A 27049-nucleotide genomic window follows, 5' to 3' on the forward strand; every position below is an offset into this window, starting at 1 on the left:
CTTTCGGTGGATCTAAGGAGTTGTTTGGACACAGAGGCACCAAAGGACCCCAACACATGTCTGGTTCCTCGTGGTGGTCCAGCCCCATCACCCAGAGCTCTCCCAGGACAGTGGTTCCTTCCCAACCTCCCCCTCCTTGCCACCCTCTCTCTCTCTCCCCAACTTCTTTACACATCAGCAAAAAAAACACCCAAGAAAAACAGCGAAGCCTTGAATTAATTTTTTTTTCATCACTTTTCTTCAACATTTGGGGTCTCTGTTGCCGCTTTCTCCCCCGACAGCTGTTCCTCCACGCTGAAAAAGAGCTCATTTGTGGTTTACTGCCACCAGTATTTAGATGGAAATAACCCACTACTTATCCTGCACTTGATCTGGTGGATGTAAGAATAAACTCTCCGCAGATCCCGCGCCTCTGGAGCGGGGATGCTCAGACGCTCCGAGCGCCGGGGGAGTTTTACCATTTTGTCACTCAATTATAATAATATTTCTGCTTCCAAATGTTTAAAAAGTTGGCTTCGGAAGGTATAATCATGGCACAGAGGCCAGCCTGACAATAGTAATTAATTAGGCTATTACGCATTCTGCAGTGATAATTGCTTTGCTGGAAAGTCACCAGCCATGAAAAGGACCCGGCGCGGAAATGTAATTTATCAGACGGCGGCGATCCCGTGCCGAGCCTCACCTTGAGCCCACGGGTGCTGTGCAGGGAGACGGAGGGGGAAAAATGGGAATTAGGAGTGCCTGGGTGTTTAATGCACAGGCAGAGCTCACTCAGAGCGGGCACTGAGGGCTCTGCAGGTGGGCAGTGGGTTTGTGTCCCTCATGGGCATCGTGGCGATGGGGAGAGTGAGACCAATGCCATCCTGAACTGAACCCAGCTCCCCCGTTTTTAGCCATGTCCTCCTCTTTTCAGCATGTTTTCAGATGTTGTCTTTTTGGATGTGGATGCAGGGTTTGGTTCTGCATCAAGAAAGTGAGGATTTAGGTGTTTTGTTATAAGATCTTGGTTTTAGGGGTGATGTGGGCTTTTTCCAGGTGTTTATTCAGCGCTGTGCGAGGAATTACAGCAGTTTCAGTGTTGGGTGAGCCATCCCTGTGTGGGACTCAGAGCTGCTCCAGCAGGAATCTCCCCTGGCATTTGAGTAAATTATACCCCCATCTGGAAAAGATCACTGAAAATGTTAAATATCTTTTTTCTACTGACATTTCCTACGAGTTTAGTGGCACTGTGGAAGAGCTGAGTGGGTGTCTGGCTCACCACGTGCCAGTTGCCCACGCTGGTGCTGCCCTGGCACTGACATGGGCTGGAATGTGCTGGAACCCAGCGCAGGGGATGCTGCAGGCTCCTTCCCACCCCTCAATGGGGGGTGCTCAGACCTCCACAGGGATTGCTGAGAAGAGGGAAAGGTTCCCCTTGGAAAATGCTTTGTCTCTGAGATGTGACCTGAGGAAGGAAATGCAGTGCAAACAGCTTGGTTTGGAGCCTGGGCCAGCTCCCCTGGCATGGATTAGGGGTGCACTGGGACAAGCACGGGTGGTGGAGAGGGGATGGAGAACATTCGGGCTGGATTTTTGCTCTGCACCCTTTGGTTGCTGCCAGCTCAGGGGAGATGCAGCTCTTCAGAGCAGCTGGGGCAGGTCCAGGCATCCCCACGGCCCCGTGTCTGCTCCTGCTCCACCTCCTGTGCATTCCAAAGGGTTTGGGAATGGGCAGGTCACACGGGGCAGATGCCACGAGCAGCCCTGTGTCCCCACATCCCTACAAATCCCCCACCAGGGCTCACCCCACTGGCAGATTCAGCAGGCACAGCTCTGTCCTGCTCCAGGCTGCCTCCTCCCTCCTTTCCCTTCTTCACTATTATTATTTTAAAGCACCCTGAAGCCAAGCATTTTTGCAGAACGCTGAAGAAAAGCCCCCAAATTCCTCCTCTGCTGGAGCCCCGGTGCTGAGAAAGTAGGTTTGTGTATGAGCTGCTATAAAAAGCCTGGCTTATACAATTTTAACAATAGAAAAATGATCTTTGTGCTCCAGTGCCTGCGAGCTCCGGAGGAGAAGGCGGCTTGCTCAGGTGGCTGCTGGATTACAAATGAGCTGTTTGCTTTGGGTTGGAATGACAGGCCATGGCAATCCGGGCTGGAGGGGTGAGCCAGGAGCTCTGCTGGCACAGAGGAAGGGAAAATGCTCCAGTGTGGGAGCTGCCACCAGACTGAGGCCCAAAGTTCAGGCTTTGTTTTATAATTAGCCCATCGGTAGCTCAAGAGCAATTTAATTGATTATTTCCCTGTCATAACAGTGTGTCTGCTGGGTGGGCACCTCTTTCTCCATCACTGGCTGGTGTGAGTGCCCAATTTGGCTCTTTGCAGCTGGGAATGGGTCACTTCCATCCCTGATGCTTGTGCCCTCATGTCCCTCTGCTGCCCCATCCCATCCACTCCAAGTGGGGCTGGATGTGAGGGGTAACCAAGAGGACCTGGTGGGCAGCAGCCCCTGCGCCGAGGTGTCATTGTGCCTTGAAAAATTAAAGGGAGTAAATGATTCATGCTCATAAATGTTGGATGGGAACACACAGCAGATTAACGTTGTTGGGTTATTGGGATTGAGGCTGGCGTGAGTGTCAGCAGCACCCTGGTACCCCAACAGCCGAGGGGGACAGGGACAGGAGGACGTGTCCCACTCCTGATGTGGGCATCACCTCCACCCCCAGCACCATCCTGGGAGGGCTCTGGGGAAGGCCGTGCGCCGGATCCGGCCCGGCGGGCACAACAACGGGCGCACTTCTTTATTCCTTATTTAAGCGCCGACATTAAATTATAATTTTCATTTACTCAGAGCACATCAATGATTTAGGGCGACGTGACATGGCAGCGGCACGAGGAGTTTGGCCACAGGCAGCGATGGCTGCGCGGGGCACGGAGCCGCGCCGGGAGGATCCGTGTGCCGGCACCGATCCCGCTGCCTCGGCCGGTTCCTTCCTCCAAGCCCATCCCTGACCCCTTTATCCCTCTCCCCGCAGGTGATTGCACTTAGTAAGAGAAGCAAGGAGGCTGAGACGGCTTTCCTGAGCGTTTACAAGCAATTGCTCGAAGCTCCAGGTAAGCAGCGCGGTGGCGACCTGGCTGCCTAACGAGTCGCGTGCCGGTGCCCAGAGGAGCCAGCGAGGACCGCGGCACCGACCCTGGCACGGCTGGCACCACCCCTGGCACCGTCCCTGGCACGGCTGGCACCGTCCCCAGCACGGCTGGCACCGTCCCTGGCACGGCTGGCGTCGCCGACCGCGGCCGGCGCATGGTGCTCTGGAGATCCCAGCCGAAGAGAGGAGAGGAAGCAGCTTTTGCCATCGCTGTGTTTCAGCCCCTGAGCCAAATGCATCTTGACATTAGGAAAGGAATACATTTGCTCAGCCCGTGTAGTAACACTGCGGCTATTCCCACTTGTCTGTTTGACGGTAAGTTGACCGAAACGGCCGAGCCTGGCTCGCAGCACGAGCCACGGGGACATCCTTCCTCTGTCACCCCGTCCTGGGAGGGGGAAACTGAGGCACGGGGCAGCCCTGAGGTTTGTGAGGGCAGAGCTGGTCCTAGGGACGGGTGAGGGGCTGGGAGCCCCCTCCTGCTGCTCCCCACTTTGGGGGATTTCGTGTGCGCCAGGCACGGAGCGTCCCCCGGCACGTCGGGGGCTGAGAGCTGCAAACGGCTGAAAATGCGCGGAAAGGCTCCTGCAGGGCCACTAATTCATTTTCCAGACATTTAGGAATAACAAAATGTTTTAATGATTTCTTAGGGGAATTAGGGAGACATATTTTTGTCCTCATTAAATTTTCTCCTGTGCTACGAGAACCAAATGTCAGCTCGGTTTGCAGAACCCAGTTATCTTCCCTCCCCACCTCCCCGCGCTCACCCGCCGGCTCCTCCCGCCTGCACACGCCTGCACATGGATGCACACACACATGCACGCCCCAAAACTCCTTCCCTGTGCTCTCTGCACTCCTCCTTCTCCTCTCTCTGCTTTCCACAGCATCTCTCGCTCCTCTCCTGCACCCCAAATCCTCCCTCCCACAGTTCATCCCCGTCTGTTCCATGTCCACATGTCTCTCGACAGGCAAACTCTTTGTGGAATACTTTCCAAGCGCCACATAAGTCCTGATTCGACATTTTTTGCTTTGAATGGCTGCTGTCAACACAAATCTCTGGCAGAGACTGTAACGGAGCCTGATTGCTCAGCAAGTATTTTGATAAGTGAGCTGGCTGTGTGTCTGTAATTACGGGAGAAAACCGTAAATCTTTTGGATATTGTTCACACAGATGTGGCGTGAAGGGAAGGGGGGGAAGCAGTAAAATGTGTTAAAAGCATAATTAATGTCATTGTTGTTGGGGATGATTTGATTTAAGGCTGACTTTGACTCGTGGAGGGATTCGTAGGGCGCTGGTGGATTTGTTTGAGCAGGTTGGGATGGGGTGGCAGAGGAGAGGCCGTGGTGGCAGAGAGGTGACAACACTATGGAGGTGCTGCGGGTGTCCCATGGGTGCACCACGGGTGACCTGTGCTCCTCCTGGAGCCAGGCAGCAGCAGCATGGAACGTGGGCTGGGTAGAATGGCCCTGGCCCTGGGATTAGCTGGTGATCCCCAGGGATACAGGTGCTCCCTGCAGCTGTGTCTGCTCGGGAGAAGCTGAGGAGCACTCAGAACTGCCCCTGTCCCTGTTAGTGAGCATCCAAAGGAGGGCCGTGGAGAAGGGTCTGGAGAGGAGCCGTGTGAGGAGCAGCTGGGGGCACTTGGTTTGTTCAGCGTGGAAAAGAGGAGACTGAGGGGAGCCCTCATCCCAACCCACAGCATCCTCACGAGGGGCAGTGCAGGGACAGCTCCGATCTCTGTGAGCAGGGACAGGACCCAGGGAATGGCTGGAGCTGTGTCAGGGAGGTTTGGGTTGGGTATCAGGGAAAAGTTCTCACGCAGAGAGTGCTGGGCACTGCCCAGGCTCCCCAGGGAATGGGCACAGCCCTGAGGCTGCCAGAGCTCCGGGAGCACTTGGACAACGCTCTGAGGAATGCACAGGGTGGGATTGTTGGGGTGTCTGTGCAGGGCCAGGGGTTGGACTCCTGGATCCTTGTGGTCCCTTCCAGCTCAGGATATTTTATGATGCTGTGATCCTGCTGCAGCACTGCCGGTGCCACTAAAGGATGGCCAATGACGCCAGCTAGTGGTGGCACTTACACATGTATTTATTTATTTAATTAATATATATTAACTGCATGTGTAGTGGGTGAGGGTGTGGAGCGATAGATCAGCGTGCCAGGGACACACTATTTCCCAGGCTGTACCATTGGTGGGTGACCCTGCACCACGGCCCCAGAGTGATGCCCTCAGGTCCTGTTTAGGCACCTGTGACCCTCATGCCACTGTCACCCATCTGTGCTGCTGGCCAGTGTCAGGTCTAACCTGTCCCAGTGGAAGATGTGATCCATGGAGTAAGGGATTACACCCCAGTATCTCACAGGTGGTGGCAGAGCCAGCCCCACAACTGAGGATGGTGTTTCCCAGTGGGTGGGCAGTGTGGCATTAGCTCAGTGTAGTTATTCCAGCCAGGAATTTGGCATCTGCACTGCCCTGGCTGTTGTAAAGGTTTGTTCTTCCCTTCCCAAAGCTCTGCTCCCACCATTCCATCCCAGGCTGGCAGCTCCAAACGGGGAACAGCACACGGGAGGGCTGCAGCTCATGGGAAGGAAAATGCTGACCTGAGGAAAATCCCTGGTGCTTTATCACTCAGACCCATTCTTCCCATATTATTTCTCAGCTTGGAGGCAGGAGGAGTTGCTGGTGTGGATCAAACAGGGCCTGTCCCAGTGTTTATCTCCATGGAGGCAGCTCACAGGCTGGCACAGAGCCTCCTGCCAACACCCCCAGGGCTGGGGAGCACAGGGGGGACCCCGGCAGCCCCCGGAGTGCAGGGTTTAATTATCCATATCCTTATCTCCACTCACATAGTTATGGGAGTTATTAATGGCTGTGGGAGCATCCAGGCTGGCTGGGGCTGTGCTGCATCACTGCCATCCCACACCCCTGGGTGGGGAACCAGCCTGGGGGATGCTGAGCTGAGTGAGACACTCCAGGAGCTGAAGGATGCCATGAGCATCCCCAGGAAGGTCCCAGCTGGAGCCAAGTCCCTGTTTCAGTGACAAAGCTGACAGCACTCAACATCCGCCTCTGGATCCTCGTGGCCAGAATCCTAGCACAAACCTCTTATTCCATCCGTTCGTGGGGCATTTGTGATGTCCAGCAGAAAGAAGGGATAACATTCCCTGTGGAGGATGCTCCAGGGGATTTTGGGCTGGCAGTCATTAATCCTGGGGGGATGCTGTGGGGTGTGATGGTGTGGGATGGCAGGACAGCAGTGGGACAGACAGACCCCCCAAATCCCACTTGGAGGAGCACGTGCCTTGGCATTTCTTGTTTGCAAGGAGCATCCAGGTTGGCATGGACCAAATCTTGCATCTTCTGGGCAGGTTCACCCCAAAGTCGTCTGGTGCTGTGTTTGACCCCCAAATCCCATGACATGGCCCCCTTCATCCCGCCTCCATCTCAGCCAGGGGCTTGCCAAGCAGCAGAGCTGCTCTGTGTCCCCTTCTGAGTGGAGGCAGCCAGTTGTTTGAATTTTTTTCCACCACCCACTGTTATTATCTTTTACCCTTGGATGCCTGCCACGTGCCGTACGGTAGCATGCCCAACTCCATCCCACTTCCCTGTTTGCCTAACTTTTTGACCCTGGAGAATTCAAATCTATTTTCTTTCCTCTTCTTTTCCATGAAAAAAACCCCAACACCAAAAAAAAATATCCCCCAAACCTACATTAACCTGGCTCAATAGGAGGCATTTTCTTGAACTTATTAAAAAATCCAGACTTGTAAATTAATTTGTTCATGTTGTACAATGGCAGTGCAGATGGACTCATTAGCATGCACACAACAAATAATTATAGATGAATTTTTAGCTGGCCTGCTTAATGGGCTTGCTGGGTTAATTATGTCAATGTATAATTACATCAGCCCTGGGAGACATAATGGCACACCCCGCTGAGCAGACACCAGCTAATGATGGTGTAATGCTGACAGAGGGAAGACGGACGGGCTCCGGATGCACCTGCTTACCTCGGCACAAACCTCCATTGTCTGTGCCCAAACCAGCCCTGCAGGAGCCACCGTGCCCTGGGAGGGGATGTCCCCATGCCCCCAGCCCGTCCCTCCATGCCTCGGGGCTGGCAGGGAAAGGCAGGGATGTTCCCATGGCACCTGGAATGGCAGGATTGTCCCCGTGGCTGCTAGAAAAGCAGGACCTGGTGTGTCCCCACAGCTCCTAGAAAGGCAGGACTCGAGAGTGTTCCCATGGCACCTGGAATAGCAGGATGTCCCCATGGCTGCTAGAAAAGCAGACCTTGTCATGTCCCCATGGCTCCTAGAAAGGCAGGACTGGGAGGGTGTCCCCATGGGCACCTGGAATGGCAGGATGACCCCATGGCTGCTAGAAAAGTGTGACTTGGAGTGTCCCTATGGCACCTGGAATGGAAGGACCTGGCATGTCCCCACGGCTCCTGGAATGGCAGGATGACCCCATGGCTCCTGGAAAGGCAGGGCCTGGCGTGTCCCCATGGCTTTGGGAAAGGCAGGACCCAGGGTGTCCCCAGGGCACGGGGAGGTGGGAGAGGGCCTCTGGAGGGCCATCCCTGCTGCTCACCGCCCATCCCATGTCCCGCAGACCCCGCTCCTGTGCTGGAGGCTGCCCGGAGCCTGGAGGATCGGCTGCAGCAGCTCCAGCGCCTCGAGCCGGAGCCGCCGCCGCTGAAGGATCTCAGCCGGCCCTGGAAGAAGCACCCGGAGCTCGGCAGCACCAAAGGTACCGCCCGGCTGGGGAAGGGGGGCAGCCGCCTCTGAGCATCCCTGGGATGCAGGGCGGGTCCCAGGGCCAGGAGCTGCCCCCTGGCCACCGCTGCTGTCCCCTCCGCAGCCGTGTGTGTGCCTGTGTCCCCCCGCAGAGCGCAGGGAGGGGAGGTCGCCGGCAGCCGAGCCCCCGCTCCCCGGCCCCGACGGCAAAGCCAAAGCGCCCGGCACAGAGACCCCGCTGCACAGACATGAGGCAGACAAGCAAAAGTACGTGAGAGCCGCCAGTGGGGTGGTTCTGGGGCGCTGTGAGGACGCGTGGCTCTGTCCCTGCTCCTGCACGGGGGTGTCTGTCCCTCCATCCTCCTTCTCCTTCTCTTTGCTGTCCGGCTGGGAGCGGTCACACCATGCTCAGAAACCCGACACCAGACTCTCCCAGTGTCTGTCTGTCTGTCTGTCCATCCCCAGTCCCAGGTGGTTTTGGGGAAGCAGCAGGCACAAGCACAGCCGGGACAGGTCCCTCCTGTTGTCCCCTTCCTCGGAATCCCTGGCTCATGGCTTTGCTGGGACTGGGTAGAATCCAGGTCGCTGTGTGAACCTCATTAGATGACCTTTTAATTCGGAGGCTCTGGTGCCTTCATTGTTATTCCTTAACACGCTGCACCGGGGAAACAAATGAAGAATCTTTAAACCCTAAATTGCAGATCTCTGCGAGTAAGTTCCTGGCAAGTGCAGGCTATAAATAATGCAGAATAACTTTCCCCTGATTGCTTCCCCCTCCTCCAGTTAATTACAGGTGGGGGTGGGCTGCCATGCCCCCCTCAGAGGGGTTTCAGCCTCAGGGATCAGGGACCGTTTTCTACCCAAAGTGAATTTTTTTACACTTGGGGCAATAAACCTTAAATATGTTACCCCTTAACATTGAAGGGTAACACAGCTTGACACATCCTGGTATGCACTGGTGGGTCTTTCCTGGCTTCAGTGAGTGATGGGGTAGAGGAGGGGACTCTGTGAGGGGTCTCTGTGTGATTTTGGGGGGCTGTGGGGTCGGCGGTGCCCCCGGTCCATCCCTGGTGCCCGTCTCTCGCAGGGGCCTGCAGGAAGCTCAGGTCACCTTGGCCGCTCGGCTGGGGGAGGCAGAGGAGAAGATCAAAGTGCTCCACGCAGGTAGTGGGGCCGGGACAGGGGCTGCTGACCATGCAGGGCCAAGCCCCCACCCCACAGCTCACCCTCCTCTTCCTCTTGCCAGCGCTGAAGGCCACGCAGACGGAGCTGCTGGAGCTGCGCTGTAAATACGACGAGGAAGCGGCGTCCAAGTAAGTTCCCAGCAGGGCTGGGTTGTGCTCAAAGCTGGGCTGAGCCACTTTTGGCAGCACTGGGACATCTCCGAGGTGCTGCTTGAGGAGCTGAGATACTTCAAGCCACTGCAGGAACATCCTGAGTTGTGGTGTCACCGAAAGTGTGAGAAAAACACAAACTCTCCCACAACATCTTTTAAATGTTGGAGAGCCAGGGCGTTGCTTTATTCTGTCTGGGATGTGCAACAGAAATTGTTTCATCCACTCATGCCCGGGTTATGCAGTGAAAATCATTCAATCACACCTGGTTTTGTGCCAGACCTTTCATGTATTTGTACATAAAAACCCCACAGAAATTCACATTCATTGGTCTCAAATGACACAATCCTTAGTATTCCATCTCCTATTGGTCATTAATCCCTTCACCTTCGATGCTAATTGGATCCTCATCCTTGGGTTCTCTTCTCGATCTTTTCCCAGACCAGGTGTCTCCGACCCACCAGGGGGGAAATGCTTGTTAATGTTCGCTTATCTCCTGTTTATCTCCTGGCTACTCCCAGTTCTTCCCCGGACTCTTTTGAAAAGAAACTTCAGTTCTCCTCCCCCGGGGAAAGGCGAACAAGCCCCTGACTAAAGTTACAAAAAAATTTTGAAAGTTGTATCATTTCCAACAGCGGGATCCTTATCCCTCAGCCTCCTGCCCCTGTTCTGGGGCTGTGTCTGTGCCCCCCACACCCTCTGACACCTCTTGTTTTCTGTCTCAGGGCAGATGAAGTGGCCATGATCATGACCAACCTTGAAAAAGCCAACCAGGTGAGCCAGGAGCTGACTTGGCAGGAGCTGGTGGGGTTGGCCCTGCAGAGCCCAGGGTGCTGCATGCACCCTGAACATCTGTGTGGCCTCTGGGTGTCTGCCCCAGATAAGGAGATAAAACCCCAAAACTGATAAGGGGTTAACAGACACCAGGATTGGGAATCCCTACAAAGGTGAGCTCAGGTTTCTTCCCCCTGGTGGGACCCTCTGTCCCATGTGTGGGGTCAAGGGTGTGTTTGGGTTTCTTCCAGGCTCCATTTGGCTGCTGGAGCTGGCACTTGTCACCTCCAGCCTCTCACGGGTGTTTTAGGGCACAACCCACACTGTTCCTGTGGTAGATTCCAGTGTAATCTCTCTTGGTCCTGTCCACTCCTCTTAATTACTTTTATTTTACTCTGAAAATGTAGGTACAAATAAATGGATGTGGATAATAAAAGAAGTCTAAAGAACAATTTGTGTAAATAAAAACATCCTTTTATGTGGAAAAAAAAATAATGTCCTGGAGATGGTCTGCAGCCAGTGCTGAAGGATTGGGATCAGGAACTGTGCTAGGACATGGGACCTCAAATACATGGGGGAAACTTAAATATCTGGGCTGAGCTTATGATCCTGGAGGTGGGAGTGGGATGCTCAGGAGAAGCACAGACTTGGGCAGATCCTGGACCCTGTGTGGGGTGGGATGAGCTGCAGTGTCTGGTGTGATTCGTGTTCTGTTCTCTTGCAGCGGGCGGAGGCGGCGCAGAGGGAAGTGGAGAGTTTGAGGGAGCAGCTGGCGGCGGTCAACAGCTCCCTGCGCCTGGCCTGCTGCTCCCCGACGGGCACCACGGGGGTGAGGGCATCCCCAGGGCATGCCAGGAGCACCCCTCGGGGCCAGGAGCATCCTTTTGGGCCAGGAGCATCCTTTGGGGCCTGCAGCATCTGTCACAGCCGGGAGCATCCCACTGCCCTTGGGAGCACCCCACTGATGCAGGAGCATTTTTTGTGTTTGGGAGCACCCATCGTGTTGGGGAGCAAACCCAAAATGCCCCAGGGGTGTTTTCACCCAGAGGTGCTGGAACTGGCTGTGCCCTTCAGCCTCCCACAGAGAAGGGGACATGCACCCCCACAGCACTGAAATGCACCTGGGAGACCTTTAAGGGCAGAAGGAGGGTCTGTCCCTCCTCAGGGCTCTGTCACCAGTGTCCCCAATGCACTAAGCTGAGCCCTGCTTCCTGTAGGGACATGTCCAATGGGGAGGGTGGCCCTTGTCCCCACCTTGAGAGGCCGGGAGCTGACAGTGTCCCCTCTCCCAGCAGGACAAAGTGAACTATTCCATGTGCTCAGGGTCGAGGTTAGAGGCAGCTCTGGCTGCCAAGGACCGGGAGATCCTGCGGCTCCTGAAGGACGTCCAGCACCTCCAGAGCTCGCTGCAGGAGCTGGAGGAGTCCTCTGCCACCCAGATTGCTGAGCTGGAGGGACAGCTGGCGGCCAAGAACGAGGCCATCGAGGTGCGCCCGCGGGGGCTTGGGGCGTGCCAGGGTGGGGGACACGGGTCCGGCCGTGCTGTGTGGCCACCAGGAGCTGGCTGCAAGGAGTCCCCTCCTCTGCTCCACAGAAGCTGGAGGAGAAGCTGCAGGCACAGGCTGACTACGAGGAGATCAAAACTGAGCTGAGGTATGGCTTGACTGGCACCCATGGCTGCCTTGCCAGTGTCCCAGCACCACAGCTGTGACACAGCCACCATGTCACCTCTTTGCTCCCTCCCAGCATCCTGAAGGCGATGAAGGTGGCCTCTGCTGGCTGCAGCCTGCCCCAGGCAAGTGCCGTGGCACGTCCCGAGGCGCTGGCCGGGCTGTGCCAGCCCTGCCGACGGTGCCTCCGCCGCCTGTCCCCATCTCGGCTTGGCTCCTTGCAGAGCATCTCGAAGGCAGAGGAGGCCCTGGTGCTGGGGAAGGAGGCTTTCTACCCCTCCCAGAAGTACCTGCTGGAGAAGCCCAGCCTGCTGGCCAGCACTGGTAGGGACCTAAAATTCTGTGGCATCCTGCTGGGAATATCCGTGGGAATGTGGGTGGCCTGACTGTGGTGGGGTGGGATGCCACCTGGGGAAACTGAGGCAGGAGCTGTTTGGCTGCAGGGCTGTGCCTGAGCCGTGGCCAGGGGGACTCTAGTGTGTCTCCCTCTCTCTCCTTCATCTCTAGAGGAGGATCACTCCGAAGACGAGTCAGGGAAGGATCCGCTGGGCATGGAGCAGCCGTACCCATCTCCCCACCACGCCCCGGCTGATGACCCCGCGTCCCCCACTCCCCTCCCGCCGCTGCCTGGCCCCGGCGTGGCCCCCGACGGTCCCCGGACTTTCTCGCTGTCCCCCTTCCCGGGGGGCGAGCGGCTTTCAGGGGACCCCAAAGCCCCCCACCTCCCTCTGCCCAGCTACAAGAGCGAGAGCAGCAGCGGGGCACCGCCCTTCCCCTCCTCCTTCTTCGGGGCCAAAAGCAGCACCGTGCACCCCGTCCCCGTGCCGGCCACCAGTGCCACCAGCCCGCCCGGCGAGCCCTCCGAGGGCAGCGCCAGCAGCTCCAGCGAGGAGGAGCAGCTGGACACGGCCGAAATCGCCTTCCAGGTGAAGGAGCAGCTGCTGAAGCACAACATTGGGCAGAGGGTCTTCGGGCACTACGTGCTGGGGCTGTCACAGGGCTCCGTCAGCGAGATCCTGGCGCGGCCCAAGCCCTGGCACAAGCTGACGGTGAAGGGCAAGGAGCCGTTCATCAAGATGAAGCAGTTCCTGTCCGATGAGCAGAACGTGCTGGCCCTGAGGACTATCCAGGTGCGCCAGAGAGGTGAGTGGTTGGGGTGGCCCCGGCCATTGGGTCCTGTCCCCCTCCCAGTGCACCCCAGTTCACCCAGGGGTGCCCCATGCCGTGGCAGGGGGGCTCACCAGATCCTGATGTGCTGGGATGCTGGTCCCACCAGTGGCACCCCAGGATTTTCCCTGCTGGGATGGAGCTGGCTGCTGGGTGGGATGAGCCCTGGCAAACGGCAGCAATTAACAACAACCCATGGCTGTGGAACTGCATCCCAGGACGTGCTTTACTCATTTATTCTGACAAGTGCCATTTAATTATTCATTAGGCTGTTCTGTGCCGTATGAATCAATGTGCTCGGGAATATTTCATTAAAATAATGAAGTTTTAGTGCTGCGGAACCTTGGCGCAGTGTTGGCACTGTCATGTAATGGTGACTCCCATCTCTGGGGACAGTGGCTGCTGGCCACGTCTCAGCAGTGGCAGCTGGTCACTCGAGTTCCCGTGGGGGCACCAGGACTGGACAATGCACACCCATGGTCCAGGCACCTGCTGTTTCCAGCCTGGGGGGCTCTGATTTATCCCCTGGATCTGATCCATCATTAACACTTCTCTTGCACAGCCAGGAGGGCACAGTGCCAGGGATGGGGACATGGTCTCTGTGCCCGTGTCTCTGCTCCTGATGGGGAGAGGGTGCCCTTGGTTGGGATGAGCAGGGTGGTGGGAGATGCTGTGCCAGAGGCAGGAGCTGGCAGCCAGGGCTACCAGGACTCCCTGTGCTCCGGTAGCGACTAATCAGGAGTGACATTTGTCTTCAAACCAGCATCCCTAAAAATAACCGAACATGAGGAGCAGTAAATACTTCCTGACATACAAGTGGAGCTTGTAAAACCAGCGCTGGTGACAAAGCTGTTATCCTGCCTCTTTGATCAGGTAGCATCACGCCACGGATCAGGACACCGGAGACCGGCTCTGACGACGCCATCAAAAGCATCCTGGAGCAGGCAAAAAAGGAGATTGAGTCGCAGAAGGGAGGTAGGTGCAGCCATGGGGGTGGCTCCAGGGGTGACCAAGTCCCTGCTCTGCCCTGTGGCAGCAGCACCCAAAGGGGTGCCAGCTGCTGAGTGCTTTGTGGCTGTGGGTCCCGTCCCAAAAATTGCCTTTTTCGGGGTGTTTCACCCATTGACATCCATGGAGAATTTTTGGGCATGATGGAAGGAAATACCATGTGGGATGGAAGAGTCCCTGTGCAGCAGAGTTCAGATCTGGGCTTTCAGAAACTTTGGATGCACTCTTTTTCCTCCCCCCGGCCCCAAACCAGATGATTAAATGAGTATTCAGGATCCATCTGGCACGAGGTATCATTAAAGCAGCTGCTCTCACAGTCAATTACAAGAAATGAAATACATTAAAACAGGTAGTCTGCTGAGAAAGCAGAATCCTGGAGAATTAAATTAGACAGGAACAGTGGAAAAACAGGCAGGGAAAACAAACATGTTTGTCTATCGCATTGTTGGTAATGGGATTTATTTTGCAATCATCAAAAAAGAAGTTGGCTTTGAGTTGGGCTGTTGATGCTTTTGCTTTGTGGATGCTGCTGCTCCAAACCAGATTGGGATAAACCACTTTTCTCCCACACTTTGAGTTGTGGCCACACAGTAAACAGCATGTGCTGCTCCTCGGGGCTGCCCTCACCCCTTTTCTCTGCAGGGGAGCCCAAAACACCATCAGCATCACAGGCAGTGGCCAACGGGGCAGGCAGCAGCAGCTCAGAAGACGCCATCAAGAGCATCCTGGAGCAGGCGCGGCGGGAGATGCAGGCGCAGCAGCAGGCGCTGCTGGACATGGAGTCGGGGGCCGGCGGGCGCGGGGGGGACGCGGCGCCCACCGAGCGCTCCACGCTGGGCACCGTCAGCCAGAACATCACCCCCGCCCTGGTCAAGCAGGAGGAGGGCAGCGGGGCCAGCCCTGGCCCGCCGCAGACGCCCCTGGCCGTGCTCTCCCCCGCCGCCTTCGTCCAGAGCATCATCCGCAAGGTGAAGTCGGAGATCGGCGACGCCGGCTCCTACTTCGACCAGCACTGGGCGTCGGAGCGGAGCCTGCTCAGCCGGCCCTACACCTCCGTGTCGCCTTCGCTGTCCTCCTCCTCCTCCAGCTACTCCAGCATGGCCAACGGCCGGGGCTGGCCGCGGGGTGAGCCCAGCGAGGGTGGCACCAACGAGGACGAGCTGCAGCCGGCGGACGAGGAGCCCCAGCGGCTGTCGGAGATGAAGGCGGAGGGAGCCGGCGCGGAGCCGGCGGCTGGCGGGCGCCTGTCCTACTACCCCACGTACGTGCCACGGACCCTGAAGCCAACGGTGCCACCGCTGACGCCGGAGCAGTATGAGATGTACATGTACAGGGAGGTGGACACGCTGGAGCTGACCCGGCAGGTCAAGGAGAAGTTGGCCAAGAACGGCATCTGCCAGAGGATCTTCGGAGAGAAGGTACCAGCCTGGAGAAGGGGGGGTCTGGTGTCTCCTCTGTTCCATGACCCCGAGCCTGGGGCTCATTGATGGCCTTCACCAGCTCCTTCCAGAGTCTTCCTTTTCCTGATCTGTTTCCCCTTGGAGGACTCTGAGTCCTCAGGATCTGACCCAAGCCCAGTCTCCCAGTGGCCACCATTAATTAGTTGGTGGCACCTCCCACCAAGAATGCCCAGTCCCCTGAACAGAGCCCTTTGGGGACCAGCCTCCCAACCCACTGGGTATCCCAGGGGGACCCACCATCAGCACCCATGGCAGGGGACAGGGGGTCCAGACGTGCTGTGGGGCAGTGGGTGGCAGCGGGTGGCACCCTGCTCCCCCTCCCCTGACAGGGGAATGGAGGGCAGGCAGCTTCCCAGCACGAGGGGAGTGCAGCCCACCTTCAGTGGGTGACACCTGCGTGGTGCCCAGGTGCTGGGACTGTCCCAGGGCAGTGTGAGTGACATGCTGTCGCGGCCCAAACCGTGGAGCAAGCTGACACAGAAGGGTCGGGAGCCCTTCATCCGCATGCAGCTCTGGCTGACAGACCAGCTGGGCCAGGGGATCAGCCAGCAGCCCACACCTTCCCAGGGTAAGTGACATCACTGTCCACATGTGCCATCAGTGTGCCCACCACTTCTGTGTCCATCCCCTGCATCCCAGTGAGTTTGTCCTGCTCCTACCCCAGCACTGGGAAGAGCTATCCCTGCCAACTCCAATAGCAACACCCTGGGATTGCTAGATCCTGGGAAGCCCCTTTCATCCCCAACCCCCTTCATTTAAAACAAAAATAAAAGGAAAGCCACATCAAAAATCTTGGGCTTTGTGCCTGACATAAAGCAATAACTGGATTTTTTTGTGTTATATTGGTGGCATTTTCTCTCTTTAATTATTCCACCACCACCATCTCCCACTTTGTAGCCACTGAAGAAGCTTGGCTGGTATCCCTCTTCTGTAGAGGGCAAAGCCACAGGCATCCCCCAGATGCCCTTCCTGCTCCCTGCCCTGTCCCCTCCCGCTGACCCCTCTGCCCTGGTGTCACACAGCCAGCCCGGCGGAACCCCAGCTGTCCCCCTCGCCGCCCCCCAGCCCCTCAGAGCACGAGAAGGGCTGCCAGGAGCCCCTCACCCTGGCCTTGGAGAGCAGCAAGGAAAACCAGCAGCCCGAGAGCCGCTCGACGCCTGCGCTGGGCGGGAAGATGTATCCCAACAGCCAGGGCCCCATGGGCATCCAGGAGATTGTCGCCATGTCCCCCGAGCTGGACACCTACTCCATCACCAAGAAGGTCAAGGAGGTCCTGACAGACAACAATTTAGGTGCGGGCCCTCTCTCTGCCCAGGTTTTTGGGAGCTGCTGGTGAGACTGCATGGATCCAGCACCCCAATTCCTGTAGATATAACCCCCCCCCTCCCAGACATTGTTCTGTGGGTGCTCATGGGAATTCCAGGAGGATGCTGGCTGGGAAATGGGGTGCACCTGCTCTGCAGGGGGACTGCAGCGCCCGTCCCACTGCTCTACCCTGCTAACCACCTCTGCTTCTCCTCCGCCAGGCCAGCGGCTGTTTGGGGAGAGCATCCTGGGCCTGACGCAGGGCTCGGTGTCCGATCTCCTCTCCAGGCCCAAGCCGTGGCACAAGCTGAGCCTGAAGGGGAGGGAGCCCTTCGTCCGCATGCAGCTCTGGCTCAACGACCCCCACAACGTGGAGAAGCTGCGCGACATGAAGAAGCTGGAGAAGAAGGGTGAGGGATGGGGTGACACGGCCCTGCTGGGTGCTGAGGGGGGTCCTGGGCTGGGGGGCGAGCGGTGCCAGCTGGGTGTCCTCTCCTGCAGCCTACCTGAAGCGCCGGTACGGGCTGATGAGCGCTGGCTCGGACAGCGAGTCCCCCAGCGCCCGCTCCGAGTGCGCCAGCCCCAGCGCGCCGCCGCAGGACCTCAGCCTGCTCCAGATCAAGAAGCCGCGGGTGGTGTTGGCGCCGGAGGAGAAGGAAGCCCTAAAGAAAGCCTACCAGCTGGAGCCATATCCCTCCCAGCAGACCATCGAGCTGCTCTCCTTCCAGCTCAACCTCAAGACCAACACCGTCATCAACTGGTTCCACAACTACAGGTATGGGCACTCCTGGGCTTTGGGGGTGCTGTGCCACGGAAGGGGTGTCACTTCTCCCCTTCCAGCCTTCCCCATCACTCTTCCCTAGATGGGAGGTGCAGACCCACTGGAGGTCCCCAGGTTGGTGGGTGGTGTTGGCTACCTTGACCAAGTCATGTTGAGCATCTAAAGTGGTTTCCATGCTCACATCCACCTGCTCACTCCAGAGCGGAATCTCTGCAAAGGGGGAGGAAATGCCTTATGGAGGCTGCTGGAGTGCGGGATCCATCCCCACAGCAGCCCAGCCCTGGGGAGCAGCACAGGTTTCATCCTTGGGTGACATTGGAGTGGACAATGTGCATGGGGCAATGGGTGGTTGTTGCCACTCCTCCGTGGTTGTGTCCCTCAGGTCACGGATGCGCCGAGAGATGCTGGTGGAGGGTGCACAGGACAATGACACGGACCCGGAGCAGAGTGGTGGGACGGCCATCCCCGGGCGCCGGGCTCCCCACAGCCCCGACTCGGACACGGAGGACCACAAACCCGTGTTGGTGGGTGGGGAGCCCCCCTGTGCCGCTGTGCCCGTGAAGGTGAAGGAGGAGCAGGGCGATGCGGGCGGCTGGAGCCGCCGGCGGGACTCACGCAGCCCGGCCGGAGCGGCCGAAGGGACCGGACCTCCCCAGGAGGAGCAGGGGGCAGCCCCCCACGCCACCGCCCCCGGCCTCCCGCGGCGGGGAGGCCGCGCCGGTGCCACCGCTGGGGGACCTCCGCCGCCGCCACACCCCGACAGCTCCCAGTCCTCTGCAGGGTCATCCCGTTGCAGCTTGGTGGTGTCCCCAACGTCGCCCTCGGCAGCTTCCTCGCCCGGCCTCACCGGCTCAGCCTCACCAGGACCGTCCTCTGCCGGGCCGGTCTCGCCGGCGCTTCCACCGGCTCCCGGCCCCCGGCTCAGCACCAGCGTGCAGCGGCGCCATGAGAAGATGGCCAACCTCAACAACATCATCCACCGCCTGGAGCGGGCTGCCAACCGCGAGGAGGCCCTCGAGTGGGAGTTCTGAGCCCCCTGACACCCCAAATATATATATACACCCCCACACATATATATATTTTGATAAATGCAGTGTGCACCGAGAGGTGACGAGTGGCCGGCGCCACGGAAGAGAAGCGCCCATGAAAAAGAGGGGACCCCTCTCTATGAATCTGTCCCACCCCTCTGGCTTTGTTTTAAATGTGAAAAACTGGGAACAATTTTAGAAAAGAAAAAACAAAAAAACAAAAAATATTTATAGACCTCTTTTAGATATTTTAATAAAAGGATACTTTGGAATTTATTAACAGCTTAAGCTGCTTTGATATTAAAGATAGCTATAAAATCAAGATGATGTAGCAGTCGTGTCATTAAATGTACACTGAAGTCTTGTAGTTTGCCACTGGATGAGATTAAAAACAAATAAACAAAAAAAAAAAAAAAAAAGAAAACCAACCCCACAGAAAAGACTTTTTGAGCAAAGCCATCAAGAAGCACTATGAGACTGACCAAATTTAAGAAACTTTTGCAGTTTTCACCCCTGTCTGTAAGACACTGCATCGCTTCTGCCCCAGCCAGAGACTGCGTCCTAGTCCCTGAAGACTCTAAAGCCCCCAACGCCATCGAGTATGTATTTAGTTCTGGTGGTTCATGTTTTTGGAAGCCTTTGTAACACAGAATGTCCCGTGCGGTTGTATATGTTGTAGAAATGTCTGCAATAGCCTTCTGGAACAAGATGTAGCATGGTCCCAACGCCGTCCCTCGCGCTTCCTCCAGCCGGCAGCCGGTGGCAGCTCCATCTTCCCATCTGCCATGGTGCAGCTCGTGCCAGCTCCCAAAGGAGGAGAGAAAATGAGGCAAAAGCAGAGAAAGCAACCCGAGTGAGCTTGGGATTTTGGGAGTGGGATGGGAAAATGTCTCTGGGTGTGGTGCTTGAGGATGGTACCAGCTCGCTGGGGATGGAATCCATGGCATCCCGGTTCCCCGTCCATTCAGGAAAGATGGAGCCTCTGAGCTTTGGCTCTGGGGCAGCAGTGCTTGAGGTGAGCACCCAAAAAATCGTGAGCCACCCACTCACAGGCTGAGCCCTACTCAGGGCTGCTCCAGCATCACAGCCCAGTTTTTAGGGAGAGCACCTGGGCAGGAAGAGCATCCCCTTCCCACAGCCATGTCCCAGGCAGTGGATGTCAGTGATGTCAGGATGAGCTCTGGGATGTCACAGCAGGCTCCTGCCTAAATTGGGCAAGCTCAACCCTGAGCTGGGCAAAGCACCACCGAGCTTTGGCTTTCCAGGGCTGATGCTGTGCAGACACAGGAGCTCAGTGGTGGCACCATCCCAGTGTGCTCCCTGTCACCTCCCTGACCCCACCGCCTCCAGCCAGCCTCTGCTAACAAAATGCCTTTAAACAATGTGGAGTGTCCCACGCTGGGCTGCTCTGCCCTGTCCCCTGCCCCCACAGCATCAGCCATTGCCCACAAGGCCCTGCCAGGCTCCCATTGACTGATTTTCCACTGTAGATGTTTTTATCCGAATAGAAGGTATTTTTGTACTCGGGTGGTAGTGGAGCAATGCTGGGTGAGGGCACAGCTCTCCTTGCCTGCCCCTCGTGCCCTGACAAACCCCAGGGTGCCCATGGCTGCTCTGCCACCGTGCTGTGGAAGGTGGAGGTGTGACCACTGCCTGCCTTCTCTGTTGTGTGCTAGAGGGAGCTTTAGTGGAACGGGATTTGAGGAAGCACTTGGGATAGTCCTGAGCACGGCAATCCTGTTGTATGAAAGCCAGCGGGACACACCGGTCACGTTTTTGTTAGGCTCATGTTCTGTACTTCAAAAGTTTCTATGAGATCAATGAACTTTGTTTAACAATTTTGGAAGGAACGAGTTCTGTAAAGAGCCACTAAATACAGAAGTTGGATACGACTCTGGCCTTGGGGTGTGTTTTGTCTGGAGGTGATGGAATGGGGACCCCTCTCACACTTGCCCAGTGCCTGGTGTTGGCACCCTCAGAAGTCACAACTTTGCTTTGGGATTGTGGCAAGAGCTCTCATTATCCCAGTGCCTGGGGGATAAAAAAAGAGGGCTTTAAATGGGGTTAGTCCAGCTCAGGGTGTGATCCTGCTCTATGAAATTCCTGTGCTCATCCCTGATGCAGGTTTGCTTCTGCCCCTGGGGTAGCTCAGCATCCTGCAGCGTGAGTTTCATCTTGGTTTATCATAAAATCATTGTTTCCCGGGATGGTTTGGGTTAGAAGAGACCTTAAGGATCATCTTACTCCAACCCCCTGCCATGGGCAGGGACACCTTCCACTAGACCAGGTTGCCCAAAGCCCTGTCCAGCCTGGCAGTGCCAGTGGCACCATGCCCCAGAACAGCTCTTGTTCGGAGCCAACCAACGCTGGGCAAGTCAGCAGCTTCTGACACCAGGCAGGGCTGTTTGTGTCTGATGAATTAATAAATCCATATGTTGCATATCTGTTTGAGCTTGTTTGTCAGCTAACATGTTGAGAAGGACTTTTTTTTGATGGATATCTGAACGTCTGGAGAAGCTGTGCCAGCTGCCATGGAAACCAGGATCTTCCCCTGTGGCAAAGGATGGAGCCACAAGAACCATCTGGGTGCAGCTGCACCCTGGCTGCCCTTGGCACTGCTCCAAATGCCAGATTCCATAGGGAGATGCCATGCCTGGCCAGGGACAGGCTCCATGCTCTGCAGGGCTCTCGGTGAGCAGGTGACCCTGGCTGGCTTTGTGCCTCAGTTTCCCCAAGAAGTGATTGCCCAGCCTCTGCCAGACCCTGTATTAAAGAGAAACTGGAGACATTCATGCAGGTGGGATGTGTGGGCAGGGAGATGGGGATGTGCTGGCCACTTTCACAAGGGCAGAGTCCTTGGTCCCTGTGTGGCATCAACAAGGGGACAGATATTTTGTCCTGGTTAAGAGATGCCCTGACATGGGACCACCCTGGCACTGGGTGTCCTGATGTTTCCAGGGTGGCCCCATCCCATCTCACCCCATCCCTGCAGGGACATACGGCGCTCCAGGGCGCTGCAAGACCCTGGCATTGGCCATGTCCCCTTCGGGTGACACAGTCCCTGATCAGCCCCACAGACATGGTGGGCACAGAAGGAGGATTAAAATAAAGCAATAAATTAATTCCCACCTGGACCCCCCTCCCCAGGGGCTAAGAGGCACAAACAAGGACCACGGATGGGAGGGAAGTTCTGAAACAACTTTTATTGTAGAAAAATCTTGTGCCTGTCCCAAGGGAGCAAAAGGAGCTGGAGCCACCCAGGCATAAGCCAGGGGACCCTGACTGCTCCCCCCTGCGCCAGGGTGGGTCACTCCACCTCTGGGCCAGCAGCTTGACTTTCTGATGTGGAAATAAGATAGAAACACAGGCATGAGACACCAGCTTTGCTCTGGTTTGGCACATGAATCATTCCTCACGCTCTGCTGCTGACACACACATTCCCATTTGCCACCACGAGCGATGCTTCCCCTTAGTGAGCTGGCAGGGGCATGATGTGCTGTCCCAAAATACCCACCAGCAAAGCACTACCTGCAGCTGCTGAACTCCCCCAGGGTCTGACCCCCCATATTCACCCTCCAGGCTGCAAGCAGCAACTGCTCCCTGTGAAATGCCCGGGGCTGGGCGTCACCAGCTCCCCGGAGCATGCAGAGCTGCTGCTGCCATTAAGGAAGGGCTGCGCTCACTGATATTTTCATTTCAAACCACATCCTGCTGGAGCAGAGGGATCTGGCAGAGCTCAGCCGACCTCAGCCTTGTGCTGGGCCGGGAGGGGAAGTCTGTGGCAGGCTCTCCACTGTGGAGCCCACACGGGAGAGATCTCAGGCGGGCGAGATCCCATCACAATCCTCTTCGTGATCCCACTGCAAGGACACCAAGAGGCCCCAGCACAGCCAGAGCAGAGGTCGATTTCCAGGAGGCCTCAGTCAGTGAGTGGTTTGCAAGTTTGCTCATGCTGAGTGGAGCAACCCCAAACCCACACGGGGGCATGGCTGGAGGGCACCCCTGTGGTGCCCATTTCCCCATCACAGACCAGCACTGGTGTCCCTTGGTGCCCAGCCCTTGCTGGCACCACCAGCAGGCGTCCATCACCCCCACAGCCAGGTCTGCACACCCCGGGGTGAGGAGGGGACATGGCCATCACCAAGGACGGCCACCTCCACCCTGCCCCAGCTCCTGGTAGGTTCCCAGGGCTCATCCACCGCTCAGGGCTGGGAGCCACGCCGTTTCTGCTGCCAGTCCTGCCGGAGCCGGGCCACCTCCCGGCTGTACTGCTCGTGGAGCCGGCAGAATGTGGACGGGCTCTGTGCCACGGCCGGCCCGGCGCTCGCTGTCCCGCCGTTCGACACCCGCCGGCGCGGCGGCAGCGGCGGCGGCGGCCGCGGCGCCCCCTCCTCATCGTGCCCACCGCAGCCAGAGGTGTCGGGCGGCCGCTCCGGCCCAGGCACGTTGTTCCACACCGCACAGCCGTTCTCCTTCGGCGGGACGGCGGGCAGAGCCGGCAGCCGCTCCCGGCACTGCTCCAGCCCCGGCGGCATCGGCTTCCAAGGACCGGGAGCGTCCTGGGAGCCCCCGCATCCTCCGGGCAGCCCCCGGCTCATCTCCTGCAGCTGCTTCTCCAGCTCCCGCACCACCAGCCGCATGTAGTCAAAGCTGGCTCGGGACAGCGACTTCACCCACGACTCCATGGCCGCCTGGCTCTCCGCCGCCAGCACGTAGGTGCGGGACTTGCTGCCACCAAAGCGGATGGCGAAGGCGAAGTTCTCGGCCGAATCGCAGAGCTCCACATTGCAGCCCTCCAGCACGATGACGCCCACGGGCTCCCGGCTGTCCCGCTCCTCGAAGTAGAAGAGCATGTTTCCCTTGAGCACGAACCAGCGGCGGTGATAGGCCGTGTGCCGCTCGCCGCGCTTGTAGAGGAAGCCGGAGTTGTCGGCCGGGGAGTCGCAGGTGGCGTAGAAGGCCAAGCTCCGCTCGTTCAGCTTCATGGCTCCGCGCCCTGCGGGGACAGAGGGTGCTCAGCGCTGCGCCTTGATTGCACGGAAACGAACCATCGCCTTTTTGTTCGTGCTGGCTGGCGGCAGCCCTGGCGCCCAGGAAATGGAGCTGCTGAATAAACAACGCCGGGACAGCCGGGATAAGCGCGCTCCCAGATAAGGTGCTGAGTCCCGCGGATGCCCGGTGGGCTCTGGCTGCCCAAGGCTCGCTGGGGACGGGGTTCACCCCCCCACCACCACCCCGGCTGAGTTGTTTTCCCACGGAGGAGCCCCAAGCAGGGCCTGTCCCGGTGCCTCACGTCACCTGGCACAGGTGACCTTCCCGCCGGCGCCGCGTTTTCCGCGTCGCGCCGCTCCTCCCCGCGGCGCGCAGGGAAGGTTTTGGCCGGCGCCGCGGATCTGGCTGCCGCTCCAGAGAGCCGTGGCCATAAACCCTGTCACCCGGGCAAGGCCACCGCTGCTCCTGTCCCCTAATGGCTGGTGGCCTCGCCGTGCCAGACTTTGCACTCACCTGGACTCTACCTCCGGTCTGCGGCGGCCACCAGCATCAACGACAGGCGCGTGGCCGTGGTGGCCGTGAGAGCGCTGGATCCGGGCTCGGATGGTGCGAGGGGGCTTTGGGGCACGGCTCCCGCACGGTCACCTTTGTCCTCGGCTCCCACCGGCCCGGCCCGGCCCGGCCCCGCGGGCGGAGCGCTGCTCCCGCCCGCCTCCGCCTCCGCCACCGCCCATCCCCGCGGCCGCGACCGGGAGGGAGGAGCTGGGAAAACGCTCCGGAGCTCGGCCCTGGGGCAGGGAGCTCCTGGCTTGGTCCAAAACCTGCCGCAGGTCACGGCTCCGGGCACCGGGACAACAGCGGGGAGAGCGAGGGGGGAATGCGGGAGAGGTGGGGGCACGCACTGGAGGGTGGAGAGGATATCCCTGGATGAATGTATGGGTTTACTCGGGGATGTGCACATGTGTGGGAAACCCAGGAGTTTAGTCCTGAAGGTGGCTGCACAACGTTGAATTTTTGATCACATTTTGGAGGGAAAGAATTGGGATTCTGGGAACATCTGGCAGGGAACGGGCAGAGGTTGGTGGATGAGGGGGCTAACACAAGCCCCTCAAGGAGGGCTGGTGGCAGGACATGGACTGGTCCTGTGTGGGCGGGGGATGCTGCAGGGGACCAGGCTGCAAGTCCTGGCTGCTCTCCTGACCTTCCAGCCGTATCCTCGGGCCACAGCCGCGTGTGGGGTGGTCTCAGTGCAGAGGGACAGAAGAGGCTGAGTGGGGACAAGCCTCCAGTCTGACTTCTGCTCTTGGTTGGCCTTCCAGGCTCACAGGACCACCTTGGCAGTGTTGCTGTCCTCACCATGTCCCAGTAAATACCAGCGTCAAGGATTTGCTCTCCTTATCTCCTTATCCTTATCTCCTGTCCCTTTCCTCCAGTTTCTTCATCCCCCTGCTCTGCTCCACAGCCATGTGTGCATTTTGGCAATGGAGGCACTGGCAACAATTTTACAGGTCCCCATCCCAGAAACCCTGCTGTCCCTGACCTCTGCCACAGGTTGTGGTTCACTCCCCACCCACAGATGCCTTTTTTCCCCTGCACAGCTGCTCAGGACTTTGCAAATTTCTTCTTGTGTCAGAGGTTTTCAGTTCACCGAGGGTTTTCCTTGTCACCTGCAGACTTTCACTTTCAGGCTATAAAAAGGGATTCAAACCAGCACTAAAACCATCTGGGCTTTATCTTCCCTCCTGAGCAGAGCAGCTCTGTTCAAGGTCGCTGGTGGGAAGCTCTTGGGGCTCTGCAGCACTTATCTCCCTGCCTAGCTCAGAGATGCCTTTTCACATGGCAAGATTAGAACGGGAAGGGCTGTGGGGAGAAGCAATATCTTTATTAGAACAGCTCGGGTAATTGGAAAAAGTCAACAGCACTCCCAGCTCTGCTTTCCTTTCCTGGGACTCCAAAGCCACATGTTCATCTTGCAGAAGTTGTTCCTCTTCCACAGCTGCTCTGGAAAATCATCCCAATTCCTCAAAAACACCAACAAAATTCCCCTGGGGATTTTTGCTTCCCATCGGGTCTCTCTTGGGACAGTCACGTGCTGCTGCACAAGCTCCAGGACTTCTCTTTCTGAGCAGCTCCATATTTTCCCTGTTGTCCCCCAGCGTTCCCCCAGGAGGAACCCCAGACCTCATTCCTCAGTTTCCCCATTAAGTTTTGATGGGAAAAATGGGAAAATGAACTCCCATGTTGGGCTTGCCCGACAGCAGGGGAAAAGGGAGAAGAAAAGGGTCTGGAAGGAGGTGAGGGGGTGCCAGGAGCATTTCTGGATGTGGGATGCCCTTGGCCCCCGCTTCCTGCTGCTCCCATGACCGGTGACTTGGTGTGATTACACAGCAGCGAGTGCTGGAAAGCTCAGCGAGGTGAGCGGGGGCTCTGAGTCACCCCCAGTGCCGGGAATCTCGGGGTGCTGGGGGTGCCGGGGGCTCTCGGATACCCGGCTGCGTGCGGGTCCCCGGCAGAGCCATCCCCCCCTTGGGAACCCAGATGGATCCCAAGCCGTGCCTCGGCGTTCCAGGCGAACGAGTCCCCAGTGTCACAGAACGCGGGCGTGGGGCGGGCGCGGCGCTCTGGGGGTGCGGGACCTGCCCCGCTCCGCTCCCACGCGGGGTTCCCGTCCCCCGCCGCCTCCAGGCCGGCACCGGAGCTGCCCCCGGGCAGGCGGGGAAGGGCCGGAGGCGGCGGCTGCAGCGCGGGGAAGGGCCGGGAGAGGGCGGCGGGAGCCCGGGCACGGCGGCCGGAGCGCGGCGGGGCTCGGCGGGGACAGCCAGCCCCCGTCAGTGCCTCCATCCCGCTCCATCACCGCCCTGCCCATCAACACCCCCTCCATAACCAACCCAATCAGCCCTCAATCACCACCTCCGTTACCGTCTCCCCCACACCCAACCTCGGTAAAAGCCAGGCTAAGATTTTGGGGGGGGGCGTTTTCCAGCTCGGCACAGACCCTCACAGCCAAGCATTTCCAGATGTTGTTACCCCCTCGGGGCAGGTTGGGACGGACAATTCCTCAGAGTGGGATGGAAGAGGTCACCTGAAACCCATCACATCGCACCTTGAGACGTGCGAATGAGCCGCTTAAAAACCACCCCACCCATCCTGGAAACAGAATGGGGCAGAGCAGAGCAATTAAGGAGGGAAGCGGGAAGGACGGCCGGAGGCTGGTAAAGGGTTTTACACAGCAGAAGAAAGCAGCAATGGTTAAAAGCTGAGGGCAGCGCAGAGCGGAAGGGAAGCAGCAGCGCCTGAGTGAGTGAGTGTGTGTGTGTAAGAGCATCTGCGCAGCTCCACACACACAAACAAAAAAAAAAAAAAAAAAAGCAGAAGTCGGGGGTAGTGAATTAGCAGTAGGGGACTGAGAAAATCCATACAGGAAGCAAAACAAAAGAGAAATCTCAGGCCACTGGGGCTGAGGACGCTGAGAGGGCGCTTCTGACATAGATGAAGTTGATAAAGAAAAGTGCGATCGCTGGGAGCTGGGACAGCCGCCCGCAGGAAGGGGGGCAGGCGCCCGGATCCGCCGGCCGCTCCTCCGTTCTCAGGAAAAGAGCCAGAAGGTGCAATTATGCATAAAGCAACGGCAGGAGGAATTAAAAAGCAGATTTCAAGG

General features: G+C 57.9%; 2 protein-coding genes across 12 annotated transcripts in view; one reads left to right on the forward strand and one right to left on the reverse strand.

The window, feature by feature from the left end:
* Positions 1 to 20291, forward strand: part of CUX2 (cut like homeobox 2) — a 62700-nt gene extending 42409 nt beyond the window's left edge. For 2 of the 11 annotated variants that reach the window (XM_036393222.1, XM_036393221.1), the window contains exons 2-19: positions 3015 to 3093; positions 7748 to 7885; positions 8025 to 8139; positions 8960 to 9036; positions 9119 to 9185; positions 9932 to 9980; positions 10705 to 10809; positions 11273 to 11467; positions 11575 to 11633; positions 11727 to 11974; positions 12158 to 12793; positions 13691 to 13792; positions 14468 to 15243; positions 15694 to 15853; positions 16308 to 16577; positions 16812 to 17000; positions 17092 to 17365; positions 17754 to 20291. In XM_036393222.1, coding sequence (XP_036249115.1) covers positions 3015 to 3093; positions 7748 to 7885; positions 8025 to 8139; positions 8960 to 9036; positions 9119 to 9185; positions 9932 to 9980; positions 10705 to 10809; positions 11273 to 11467; positions 11575 to 11633; positions 11727 to 11974; positions 12158 to 12793; positions 13691 to 13792; positions 14468 to 15243; positions 15694 to 15853; positions 16308 to 16577; positions 16812 to 17000; positions 17092 to 17365; positions 17754 to 18402 — 4188 coding nt within the window. In that variant the 3' untranslated portion in view covers positions 18403 to 20291. Of the gene's footprint in view, positions 1 to 3012; positions 3447 to 7747; positions 7886 to 8024; positions 8140 to 8959; positions 9037 to 9118; positions 9186 to 9931; positions 9981 to 10704; positions 10810 to 11272; positions 11468 to 11574; positions 11634 to 11726; positions 11975 to 12157; positions 12794 to 13690; positions 13793 to 14467; positions 15244 to 15693; positions 15854 to 16307; positions 16578 to 16811; positions 17001 to 17091; positions 17366 to 17753 lie in introns of those variants that run through there. The other 9 variants (XM_036393219.2, XM_054516747.1, XM_036393225.1 and 6 more) reach the window with 8 other exon arrangements.
* A 1296-nt stretch (positions 20292 to 21587) lies between these two features.
* On the reverse strand, positions 21588 to 23996 carry PHETA1 (PH domain containing endocytic trafficking adaptor 1). The gene is made up of 2 exons (XM_036393342.1): positions 23905 to 23996; positions 21588 to 23395 (listed from the first exon to the last, which is right to left on the reverse strand). Exon 2 carries the CDS (start codon positions 23382 to 23384, stop codon positions 22602 to 22604), a length of 783 nt encoding a protein of 260 aa, XP_036249235.1. The 5' UTR covers positions 23385 to 23395; positions 23905 to 23996; the 3' UTR covers positions 21588 to 22601.
* Between the last annotated feature and the right edge of the window lie 3053 nt (positions 23997 to 27049).

This window comes from Molothrus ater, chromosome 18 (assembly GCF_012460135.2).
Source record: "Molothrus ater isolate BHLD 08-10-18 breed brown headed cowbird chromosome 18, BPBGC_Mater_1.1, whole genome shotgun sequence".
Classification (NCBI taxonomy): Eukaryota; Metazoa; Chordata; class Aves; order Passeriformes; family Icteridae; genus Molothrus; species Molothrus ater.